We start from the raw sequence: 12,578 nt of genomic DNA, 5'->3' as shown, positions 1-12,578 counted from the left end.
TTTAGTACTTGAATGTGGTATGTGTTGATAACATGAAGGAAAGGCAAGATCATAGGCAGGGCTTTGTCTGACCAGGATAAAGCCAGAAGCAAAAGTCTTTGTTTGTCTCTGGCACCTCCTGATGATTGTTGTTTTACTCCTAGAACCCACCCACTGATCCGCATCCATCCCCAGTACCAGTCACGGCTGCTCTAGCATCTTGGCCCTGTCAACTGCTATAGGCCCTGATCAAGAAGGCCTCTGTTCAGGAGGTTAAGGGGTGGGTTCTGGGAGGAGAGTAAGACTGTAGTGCAGATTAGAGACTTAGGGAGATGGGGCCAGTTTCTAACTCAATGAGCCTGCCTGTTGTTTAGCTCTATTGTGTAGGGTTCTTCTATCTCTCCCTTTGTCAGCTGGATTCAAGGGACAGGCTGGGAATTGTACAAGGCACAATTGGTCTCTTTCTGCCATCCTTTCCTATGAAAGCCCTTCCTTTCCTGCCTTTGATGAGCTCCCAGATTCACACTGAATTTCCATCATGGAGCTGGTCCTTGAGGCGTGCCCAGGGCATGGGAAAGAAGGGAGGGCTTGGGAGCTCTTGGTTCTTGCTTAAAGAGACAGCTTCAGAATCAGTGCAGTCTATTGGATTGACATGGATCTGGATAAGAGCCACACAGCCCTGTTGATCTTTGTCAGACTCCTGTATAGAACATTAGGGAGGAAAGCTTTAAGTTCAATCAGTGATCGATTAGACTTGTTTGGGGAGTTTGGGGATATATCCAGTCAACACCGAACTGATATTTCCCCTTTCCTTACTTTTTGCCCACAGGTCTTGATTAGATCCATTTTAACACTTGAGTATGGGTATCTTTGGTCTTGATTCACAGGCATGTGTGTTCTCCCCAACAAGACTGCAAGTTCTCTAGACAAAGAGAGTAGCTCTTATAATTCCATTCTGTTTTCCATAGTGTCTAGGTTACTGCTAAGGTGGTAAATACTTGGGCTGAATCCACATAAAGAGAAATGAAAAGAAAACACTGGGGAGGGTCATTACCCTTCTCTATGACCTCTTATCAAAGTCGGGCAATTTAACCCAACTGAGTTGCACTGGGAAATATTATTACTGTATAATTCATTTGTGCTGACTCTACCTACCATGGTGCAGTCTGTATGTAGCCTGGGAATGTGAGACTATCTTTTGAGAGAGTCAAGGAACTTCTCTTCTAGAATCCCTCACAGGCTTCCTGAATCAAACCATTACCCTTTCAACCATGAAGGGTTCTGAAACCGAGAGCCTGTGGCTTTAGGCTATTGTTCATATAACCCAAGGACATTTCTTGGGCTCTGGAAAGTCAAAGTGAACCCAATGGACCTTACTCAGAATGCTTTGATTGTCAACTACTTTGACAAAGAGATATTTTCTTACATGTTCTGCGTTTTCCTCAGCCGGAATCCAAAATTCGATTTCTGCTTGGACGGACTGACTGAGATTCCTCACTTGTGCTGAAGTTAAATGCCCTCAGAGCAAACATTTCATTTCAGTTGTGACAGAGATGGACATCTGATGCTTATATTGTTTGAATTTTTTGTAGCTCAAGAGTGATCGATTTATTTAAGGCCATTTATTTCAGACACCATATTAGAGATTCATTAAAGCCTCTTTCCTTCTTGTGCCTTGCTTTGAGTGACAGTAGAGCAGAAAAGGGAGTGCTAAGTTATCTGAGCTCTGGGAAAATAGAGGAAAAAATGGATGTAAGAAGAAAGAGTATCAGCTGGTGACTGAAAGTTGCTTCCAAGCTTAGCCCTTTATCACCCAGTGAGAACAGTATATATGACATTATTTGGTTATTTGCATGATGATCTAGGGATCAAATATATTAAAGATATATATATATTTTATCTTTACAACCCTGGAGGGAGCATCAGCTAATGCTTAGGATAGAATTCTGTGTTCGGTTCACTAGAGTTCAAGTTCCTCCATCCTGATCACACCTGCATCACTATTTAACTCTTCCCAGGGTGAAAAAGCTGGAGTGAGTAAGTGGGTTCAGAAGGGCCACTTGCTGGGGTGGATGACTCTCCTTACCCTGGGCTAAACAAACAGTCCTGCCTTTGTTCCCTGGGTCTGACCCCCTCCCCACCCCCAGGCCTGCAGGCCCATGCAGAATACCAATGAGGCTCCTGAGATCTCAGGGGAAAACAAGGCTCCTTTGTCTGGGAGAGCTATGGAGGGCTGTGTCCAAACCCTGACCCTGTGTTGGGGAGAGAGGGAACAGTGGGGTCACTGACCTTCCCTTCTCCCCACCCCCAGGCTTCAGAGCCCTTCTTTACAAGAAGAGTGTAAGAGTTTAGGGGTGGGGAGGAGTTGTATAGGCAGGGAAGAAAAATGGCACCACTGTTTACTTCCAAGAGCCTTTTCTTGACTAACAGGATGTATCTAGTATCTTAACCTGTTAAGAAAGAGGAAGATCAATTGCTGGAATCGTTTACTGAGAGCAATAATCAGTTTCAGCTGTTGTGTTTTTCTCTCTGGTATACACACCTGTGTACGTGCCTACTTGTGCGCAGGAACACTCACGTGCACTCACACACATACGCACACGTACACGCACACGCCCAGACACATTATGGGCCAGCTCTGATGACAGTCTCTTGCAAAGTTCATGCTGAGTAAACTCAGCCTCCACTTACAGCACACAGCAGCAAATGGATTGCTTCCCACTGAGGTCAAGTTTTCTGACAGCAGGGCTTCAGTTCTTGGAAAAAGAAAGGTATTCAGTTCTGCTGTAAATGTTAGCTACTTTCTTTGGTTGACTTGGGGCTTCATCTCTGGTGTGACATATAAGCATCTTTGAAGAAAAGACTCTTTGAGGTCCAGGGAAGGGCTGTCATTATGGGGGACGGTGGATAATAAGACTTACCAATTTTGTGACTCTGGGAACAGAGCCAAAAGCCTGTACCTCAACTTTCCCATGATAGAGATAATTTTGTCCCTCAAAACTGTTCATATTGATACAATTCAGCCATGCAAGTCACCAGGTGCTCATGTCAAAAAAACAAAACCAAACCCAATGCCATTGAGTCGATTTCGACTTATAGTTACCCTATAGGACAGAGTAGAACTGCCCCATAGGGTTTCCAAGGAGTGGCTGGTGGATTTGAACTGTCATCCTTTTGGTTAGCAGCCGAGCTCTTAACCACTATGCTACCAGGGCTCCAGGTGCTCATGTACTCAGGGCTAAAAAGAAACTGTCCTAGAATTAAGAAGGTCAGGCAAAGGACTCTACAAAGAGTCACAACATGCTTATTCCAAAGTTGCAGATTCCCAGCACATTTACTGATTAAAAACTGGTAAACCAAACCTGTTGCCGTAAAGTTGATTCCGACTCATAGCGACGCTATAGGACAGAGTAGAACTGCCCCATAGGGTTTCCAAGGAGTGGCTGGTAGATTTGAACTGCTGACTTTTTGGTTAGCAGCCAAGCTCTTAACCACTGTACCACCAGGGCTCCATTTACTGATTACATATGCGTGTGTGTATATATATATACCATGCATACAAATCAAACCAAACCCATTGCCGTCGAGTCAATTCTGACTCACAGTGACCCTATAGGACAGAGTGTGTATATATATATATGTATTTTTTTCTTATATATATATATAAACCAAAGAAAAACCAAACCCACTGCCGTTGAGTCTATTCCGACTCATAGTGACCCTATAGGACACAGTAGAACTGCCCCATAGAGTTTCCAAGGAGCACCTGGTGGATTTGAACTGCCGACCCTTTGGTTAGCAGCTGTAGCATTTAACCACTGCGCTACCAGTGTGTGTGTGTGTGTGTATATATATATATGTGTATATATATATATATATAAAGAGCTTAACATTTCATTCCTTCCACCTTTTAGGGATCTGCCCAAGAGGCAGGAGGAAGCCATCCTTTTTCCCATCTAGTCAGTCATCTACTTGACATTTGCTAAGTTTCATTCCATGTGGCACCTTAGAGTATAGGGGCTAGTACGTGGGGCAGAGCTGCTGTCAGAGTCTGTGACTTCGTATATACCTTTCCTGTTTCTCAGCAACACCGGCATGGAGGCTTGGGTACCAAGTTTGGGGTTCTCAAGCATCTTAGCAATTTAAGACACCTGTGTTCCCAGGCCCTGGTGAGTTTTCCTCATGCCAGAAGGATGTTTCATGCTTTGCTGACTTTGTATAAAGTCTCTTTGTAGCTGTTTTTACAGAACCTTGCTATGGGACTGAGGGTGGGGGCATTGGCTAAGCTGCAAAATAGGGGCACAAAGCAGCCATACAGAGTGTCCAAAAAATCATTAAGCCTGCATTTTTATTATTGTGAATAATAGTATTCTTTCCCATTAGCGTCTCCTGCCCTCTGCCAGTACCCTCTTCTCTTTGCACTGCTAGACTCAGAAGAATCTAGCATTTCTTGAAAAAATACACAAAATGTTCAGGAATATTCAGAAGTACAGAATTTCCAAAGTTTTCCTCACCTGGAATGCCCCTCAAGACTCAGATCCTGGCTGACAAGACCAACATCTCTAGCCCACACTCATCCCTTCCTGGAGCTTCACATGCATTTTACCTTCTGTTACCACTTCCTTGGCTGCCTGAAATTGTTAGTTGTAAACATTAAGTCTACATAGCTAATTCTTCCCTAGTAAACAAAAAACTCCCAGATGGCAGAGCCTATATCTTCTGTGTCTTCATATCCCGCATAACATCTAGCACGATGCTGGGCACCTAGTAAGTACACGATAAGTAGTTGCTGAATGAACAAAACAAACAAAGCAAGCAAGCAAGCAAACAAACAAAGCAGGGCGATAAGAAAGGAGGAACTGATTGCATAATCTCTCTAGCTTGCTACTTGAATTACTGAATTATAAAAAACAAATTCTGAGAATTAAAGAATTTATCTTCAATAATGGAATAAAATAAGGATTCTGGGTTAATCCCAGATTCCAAAAGCCCAACCCTCTAGACTCACCTGAGTTTAGACCCTGGAGTGAGCACTCTAGCCGTGTTTGTGAGCACAAGGCTGAGTGGTGCAGCAGAGTGGCATGGATGGCATAAGCTACCTATTGTACCTCCCTGACTGTTTCCTCTCTTTCTTCTCCAGGCTTGTTAGAGTGCTGTGCAAGATGTCTGGTAGGGGCCCCCTTTGCTTCCTTGGTGGCCACTGGATTGTGTTTCTTCGGGGTGGCACTGTTCTGTGGCTGTGGACATGAAGCACTCACTGGCACAGAAAAGCTAATTGAGACCTACTTCTCTAAAAATTACCAGGACTATGAGTATCTCATCAATGTGTAAGTACCTGTCCTCTCACACAAACCCACCTCTTCTTCCCTCTCTCCTTCCTGGAGATACAGAACTCGTTAGTATCTTAGTGAATACTAGGGGATTGGTGTAGAGCCAGACAGGATTCAGAATCTTCCCACTTCTGCCATATCTGCCTCCCTAGACGAAGGGGTAGTACCAGACTCAGAAAGGGGGATTCTGCCTGCTTGCCAGCCCACTCTGGACCCCCTCCTTGTTTTCTCACACATGTTTCCATCTAACTTGTGCTAAACCAAACCAAACCCAGTGCTAGGTGTGGTTAATATTGATTGAGTTGGAGCCTCTGCAATGGTAGGTATGGAGAATTCAGGGAGCCACAACGACTGGGCAGAGTGGGATTGTTGCTTTTGATTTGACACTGCTTGAGTCTTCTCAGGCCCAGTACTAAGCCTCTCCCGTTCCTAGGGCAAGTTATACTTCTGTGCCTTCTTGTCTAACTCCTCTCTCCTCTCACCTCTGAGGTAGCATCTCTGAAGGGTCAGGCAAGGAGAGTAGGATCCCAGTTCTTCAGGTCACAGAGTAAGCAAGACATGGGTGGAGGAGCATGTGCTCCTGGCCACATGCTCCCTGTCTTCCTTTACTCTAGTAAAGATAAGGTAGAAGCATGGAAGAAGGAACCCTAGATATTCTTCTAAAGAATCCCTAGCCTTGTTAAAGTGCTCACTCAGGTGTCTACCTCACTTATGTGGAAGAGGAAACTGGATCCTCAATTAATAAGATTCTCTGGTCTTTTTTGTCTATCTGTCAATACAGGATCCATGCCTTCCAGTATGTCATCTATGGAACTGCCTCTTTCTTCTTCCTTTATGGGGCCCTCCTGCTGGCTGAGGGCTTCTACACCACCGGCGCAGTCAGGCAGATCTTTGGCGACTACAAGACTACCATCTGCGGCAAGGGCCTGAGCGCAACGGTAACAGGGGGCCAGAAGGGGAGGGGTTCCAGAGGCCAACATCAAGCTCATTCTTTGGAGCGGGTGTGTCATTGTTTGGGAAAATGGCTAGGACATCCCGACAAGGTGATCATCCTCAGGATTTTGTGGCAATAACAAGGGGTGGGGGATGAATGGGCGTGAGTCTGTGGCCTCACTCTCACCCAAGGCTGGGTCCTCTCTAGGGGCCTAGCTTTTGAGTGAGGAAGTGATGGTTACAGCCGAACGAGAAGGTCAGGAAGAACGTGGTGCCCAGCTGGCTTAGCTTCACCTCAAAGATTCCCTAGAAAATTCTATCGCAAAATAAAAAGAGTTTTGTGGTATGCTTTATACAATCAGACCATTTCTAAGCCATCTGTTGGTATCCTGTTATGCTCCTTCTGGCAAGGACCACAAGAGTGGACCTGACTGCACAAGAGTCTAAAATGCTACCCATGGAACTGAGATCTTGGTATCTGACCTGATTTAATGTAAATGAAATAATTGACTCCAAGATGAAATTCACAATATTCTGGGATCATACACCGTTAGAGGTCCCAGACAGAACTAGAGGAAGTCGGCATATTTAACCTCATCCAAGGGCTGGTCGTGCTTCTAGCAAGGCACGTTGTTTTTCAATCTCTAGAGTTATTGATCCTTTGGGGGGTGAACATGTGTAGGTTGTGGCGATGTCTTTTATTTTGTGGCCAGCAGTTGGCTTAGAAAGGTTTTTGGATCTGAAATTTAAATCTCCATTTGGCTTTGTTCAATGGCTAGGGACCAAAAGTCCTCTGACAAGGAACATTTTCTAAGCTCAGCCTAAGGCATGAAATGGCACGACTTTCTTTCAAGATCTGTTTTGTTTTCTTTACACCTTATCTGGCCGGAAAATCCCCTGAAGCCTCTCTAACCCAGGGATCCATCTCACTCCAACCCCCACCCACTCCCCCCCACCCTCTGTCACACTTGGGGCCAATTCTCTAGGAGATACTGCCAATGACACTTGGCAGTGTTGCCCTGTTCACTAATTTCAGTTGGTGGAGATCTCTGGAATCTGGTTTCGTATCTGGCACATACCACTCCAGGATCTCCCAATTTGTGTTTCAACATCTGCAGGCTGATGTTGATCTCTAACCACCCCATGTCAATCATTTTAGTTTGTGGGCATCACCTATGCCCTGACCATTGTGTGGCTCCTGGTGTTTGCCTGCTCTGCTGTGCCTGTGTACATTTACTTCAACACTTGGACCACCTGCCAGTCTATTGCCTCCCCCAGCAAGACTTCTGCCAGCATAGGCAGTCTCTGTGCTGATGCCAGAATGTATGGTGAGTTAGGGTATGGGTGCCTTGGCTCCTCCATGCCCTGTGGAAGCATTATATATTTGGTTCTTTTCCAAGGTAAAGAGGGTGGTGGATATAGGAAAAAAATAAGACGAGAAGTGCCTGGGCCTTAGTTTATTGATCCTTCTCCACTGAAACTGGAGAGGTTTCTCCCCTGGTAAGATAACTTCGTGGAAGTGCTGGGAGTTTTCTTGGCTGAATAACTGATCCACTCTAGTTGTCTGCTGTTCCCAACCCAGAAGCAGCACATTTCAATAATAACTGCAAGATTTCACAACTTTCCCATAACACTTTCTCATTTCTGTAAATCTCCTTTAGAGAATGGGATCCTGATTATTCGTAGGCTCCAACTTTTCAGCCAGGATGATTAAAGATGGAAGGAGGGCTCTGGGGGAAAGTCTCGATGTAGCCCCATGACTCCATCAAGCTTGCCTGGTGAATTTGTGTGTCTTGCTTAGGTGTTCTCCCATGGAACGCTTTCCCTGGCAAGGTGTGTGGCTCCAACCTTCTGTCCATCTGCAAAACAGCTGAGGTGAGTGGGCTATTTGAGTTATTTTGCAATGGAATGGTTCCAAAAAAAACCAAACCCAGTGCTGTCGAGTCGATTCCGACTTATAGCGACCCTATAGGACAGAGAAGAACTGCCCCATAGAGTTTCCAAGGAGTGCCTGGTGGATTCGAACTGCTGACCCTTAACCACTTAACCACTATGCCACCAGGGTTTCCAATGGAATGGTTAGTACCATACAAATTCCTACTTATGACCTTCAATTTTAAAGACCACAGTTCCTCTTTGCTGGGTTTTGAGTTACCAGGTTGCCTTCTACAAAATATTGGCTGACTATGCTTGAGCCAATGAATAAAGATAGTAAAGTATCTACGTATCCTAAAGCGGCATAGAAAGGCTTCCATTCAAAAACTACCCACCCCCCGCCCTTAAAAAAGAAATTGGTTGCCTTAGGCAAAGATAGAGTTTAATGGCAAAATTCCCCAAATGAAAATTTTCTTTCTTTTAGTTAAAAAAAAAATTATCAAGAAAATGGGCTGTACACAGAGACACTCTTAGGTTTTACAAAACACTTTCCATTTTGGAATTGCTTAACCTCTACCAACAGATTTAAAAAAAAAAATTTTTTTTTGAAAAAGGAAATTCTGCCTTGAAAACAGATGTCACACACAGATGAGGCTGAGGGATAAAAGTAAATCCTGGGGAGCAAGGTAGTAAACTACTCCTTGGAAGCAAAATGTTGACTTTAAAAATGGGACCCTGAGCAAGACTGTAAGGAAGCAGTTGATTTTTCGGGAAGACTACACTTATTTTATGAGTGTTCTGCGTTGGTGCTGTGATGTACATTGAGGAATGAGAGGCATGCACTCCGAGAAGTAACAGATTAGTTAGAGATGCAGAGTGGACACCCAGGAAAGATATCAACACATTTAGAAAGCTGCATTCATGATCTATAGCAGAGCATATCTTTACTGTTGCGACAGTTTTCCTTCTTGCCTTTTCTTGCAGTTCCAAATGACCTTCCACCTGTTCATTGCTGCGTTTGTGGGGGCCGCAGCCACACTGGTTTCCCTGGTGAGTTGTCTTTGAATGACCTTGGCAGATAAGTGGTCCTGAAGTAGCTTGGGTACAGCTATGCTGAAAGACAAGAAGATAGGCTCCTTTCAACCTTGGAACGCTGGAGAGAAGCTATTGCGAGGAGACAGCAAAAAGTGTCGAAACTGCTTCTCCGAGGGGTTTGAGTTGTAAAGGCAGAAAACCTGCAGAAATTAGATAGGAACAGGAAAGAAAAATGGTGTGAGGAAAGAGGAGGCGAGAGATTCATTGTCATGAATCAGAATATTTAGCATTGAAAGAGTTTGTAATATTGCCTGGTGCTTTGCTGTCATAAATTATAGTTAATTCTTGACACATCGTGGTCAGATCAGACAAGAACACTGGAACATCGCTAAACATGATTTGCTATAACTTGGAATGTGATACACTGGAAATATGGGTCTCTCTTGGACCCTCTCCAAGGAACTTAGTTACTCTCATGAAAATACTGGAAAGACTTCCTAACATTATTGGAATCGTTGTTACCTATAATGCAATCCTAAGTCCCAGATCCTACTGATGACGTTACAGCACAGTGTCAATGTAATACACTCATTGTGCAGATTAAAAACCCAAGGCACTGAAAGATGAAGCAGCTTATCTGAAACCATTCAATAAGCCAATGACAGGACAAGGATGAGCTTGCAGAACTCCTGGTCCCTACTGCTTGGGCTTTTATACAGAGCTGTGTAGCTTCTTACCTTGGAAAATAAATTGATGCATTAAGCAGAAGAGGGCTGTCCTGTACAGTGTGGCTGTGTGTCTACAACAAGTACCCAATGACTCCAGGTCACTCAGACCTGTGGACAAGGCGATGGCAGAGCCCATGTACTGTTCAGTTACCTAAGGAAAACTCAGTGCTAGACTGAGCATATGTGTGGAGTAGGTCCTTGTTGAGCTGATTCTCTGGGCCTGAGCAATGGGAAGGCAATATCTCAGAGAGGACTTCTAGTCAAGTATATAGGGAGAAAGCTTTGCCGAGGGCTTGTTTTTCCTTTGTTTGGTTATGATTTTATATCTGTCCTTTTTTTTTTAATATCTGTCCTTTCTTGTTCCTCTCACTCATATTATCTCTTCTGTTCCCTACAGCTCACCTTCATGATTGCTGCCACTTACAACTTTGCCATCCTCAAACTCATGGGCCGAGGCACCAAGTTCTGATCTCCTGTAGAAACCTCCCTTCCTCTAACAGCGAGGCTCTAACCACACAGCCTACAATGCTGCGTCTCCCACCTTAACTCTTTGCCTTTGCCACTGACTGGCCCTCTTCTTACTTGATGAGTGTAACAAGAAAGGAGAGTCTTGCGGTGACTAATGTCTCTCTGTGGACTCTCCCCTCTTATGTACCTCTTTTAGAAATTTTGCTTCACAGCTGGTTCCTGTTGGAAATGGGAAACGCCTAAGAAGATGACTCCCCAACTGCAAGTCACGAAGAAATGGAGGCTCTAATTGCATTTTCAAGCATCTCCTGAGGACCAGGAAGTGCTTTCTTCTCACAGGGCACTTCCACTGATGGCAAACTAAGTGGAAAGAAAGATGCTCAGGTAGAGAGGAGGAAATTACTTGGTTCCCTTGCCATCTATAGGGGCCAAATATATTCTCCTTGGTGTACAAAACAAAGAACTCACTACTGTCTCCCTATTACCGCTGAAGATAGAAGAAAAAAGAATGCCAGCAAAACACTAAGAGCGTGTGCCCAAATCTGCCTATTGCAGCTGGGAGAAGGGGGTCAAAGCAAGGATCTTTCACCCACAGAAAGAGAGCACTGACCCCTATGGTGATGGTCTATTTAAGCCCTAACTCAGCCAACCCTACTTACGGCATAAGAGAACATAGTATCTGTGTAAACAAAGGGGGCACTTGGCCTTACACCTTGTTAGGGAACAAACAGTGTTGTCAGCATCTTCTCACTCCCTTTTCCTTTATAACAGCTACCATGACAACCTTTTGGTTTCCATGGAGCTGAGAGTAGAGGGAAACTAGCAGTGGCTGGTGGCTCGCAGTGTAACCTAAGAAGGCTCTCTGGTAGACACAGGATAGATAACTCTTTGGGTAGCGTGTCATTTTTTTCTGTTAATTAGTTGTGTACTCTGGCCTCTGTTATATCTTCACAATGGTGCTCTTTTCATGGGGGTATTGTCAATTCTGTCATAGTAGGTGATTTGTAGATCTTGATTTGTTTCAGGATGGTGTACATTTCACGTTTTCCAATTTGTTACTTGTAACAAGTTTGGGGTTGTACCAGAAAGGTCTGGAGAGTTATTCTTTAATTATGATTCTTTAACAAATGAAAATTAAACATTAAGCATCACGAAGTATATTTAAAATTGGCTAGTTCTATGCATCTATTGGGGTTTTCTACAGAAACAGCTTTGGTGAACCCACATTTGGAATAACCTGTTTGATCATTCTAGCTAGTGGGAGATAATTTGATTTAGAAATGGTATCTTGTGTGTTAAAGGGCCAGGTTTAACATATAGGTTATTTTCTCCTGGTATAGATCACATAACAGAATGCACCAGCTCTCAGCTATTCGCAGTTGGTAAGCTTCCACGGAAAAGGACAGGTAGAAAGAGTTTGAAACCTGAATAGCTTCCAGATATCAGTTTTCTCTTCCTGTTTCTGTTAACTTTGAGTTTAAAAAAGTGATTAGTCTTTATTTAAGGAAAGACTTTAAGGGTACGACTGTAGCTCTTTTGTTGTAAAAAGTTGTTTTGTTTTTTTCCCCCCAAAGTGGTTTCAGCAATGTTTAACGGGATATAAGATCTTTTAAAAAAGACACTTTGTATTTTTTTTAGACCAGTATATAAGATAAGCTTCCAAGCTGCATAGAGGGAGGAGTGGGAAAAGATTCTGTAAGAAACCAATCAAGATCAAGGAAAGTGAAGTAATCCATGCCTTGTGTTTTGTTTTGATTTAATAACATAACGAATAACCCAGCCTTCCCTGAAAACCTCACGTGCATACATACACACGTACACACACCGAGAGACTTAATAAACTGAAAGCGTCTCCCTCACTTCTGATACAGAATTTCAATTTTAACACACGTAAATAGAAACTTTTAGAAACTTATCTTACAAAATGTATTTTATAAAATTAAAGAAAATAAAATTAAGAATGTTCTCAATCAAACATTATGTCCTTTGAGTGAATTATTCTCTTTGACCCTCACGATAACCAAAAAGATAAAAACCAAACCTGTTGTCACCAAGTCGATTCCGATTCATAGCGGCTCTATAGGACAGAGTGGAACTGCCCTATAGGGTTTTCAAGGCTGTAGTCTTTATGGAAGCAGACTGCCACGTCTGTCTCCCGAGGAGCTTGGAGCATCTGGTGGATTTGAACCACTGACCTTTTGGTTAGCAGCAGAGCACTTAACCACTGCAC

General features: G+C 43.7%; 1 protein-coding gene across 2 annotated transcripts in view; it reads left to right on the top strand.

The window, feature by feature from the left end:
• The window catches only part of PLP1 (proteolipid protein 1), a 123,899-nt gene extending 111,610 nt beyond the window's left edge, over positions 1 to 12,289 (top strand). Inside the window, exons 4-9 of one of the 2 annotated variants that reach the window (XM_049871954.1) lie at positions 5,120 to 5,306; positions 6,091 to 6,352; positions 7,402 to 7,570; positions 8,044 to 8,117; positions 9,102 to 9,167; positions 10,278 to 12,289. In XM_049871954.1, coding sequence (XP_049727911.1) covers positions 5,120 to 5,306; positions 6,091 to 6,352; positions 7,402 to 7,570; positions 8,044 to 8,117; positions 9,102 to 9,167; positions 10,278 to 10,349 — 830 coding nt within the window. In that variant the 3' untranslated portion in view covers positions 10,350 to 12,289. The remainder of the gene's footprint in view (positions 1 to 5,119; positions 5,307 to 6,090; positions 6,353 to 7,401; positions 7,571 to 8,043; positions 8,118 to 9,101; positions 9,168 to 10,277) is intronic. The other variant, XM_049871955.1, reaches the window with a different exon arrangement.
• The last annotated feature ends 289 nt before the right edge of the window (positions 12,290 to 12,578 follow it).

Source organism: Elephas maximus, chromosome X (assembly GCF_024166365.1).
Source record: "Elephas maximus indicus isolate mEleMax1 chromosome X, mEleMax1 primary haplotype, whole genome shotgun sequence".
Classification (NCBI taxonomy): Eukaryota; Metazoa; Chordata; class Mammalia; order Proboscidea; family Elephantidae; genus Elephas; species Elephas maximus.
The sequence above is the reverse complement of the archived record's forward strand: the minus strand, read 5'-3'. Positions and strand labels throughout refer to the sequence as shown.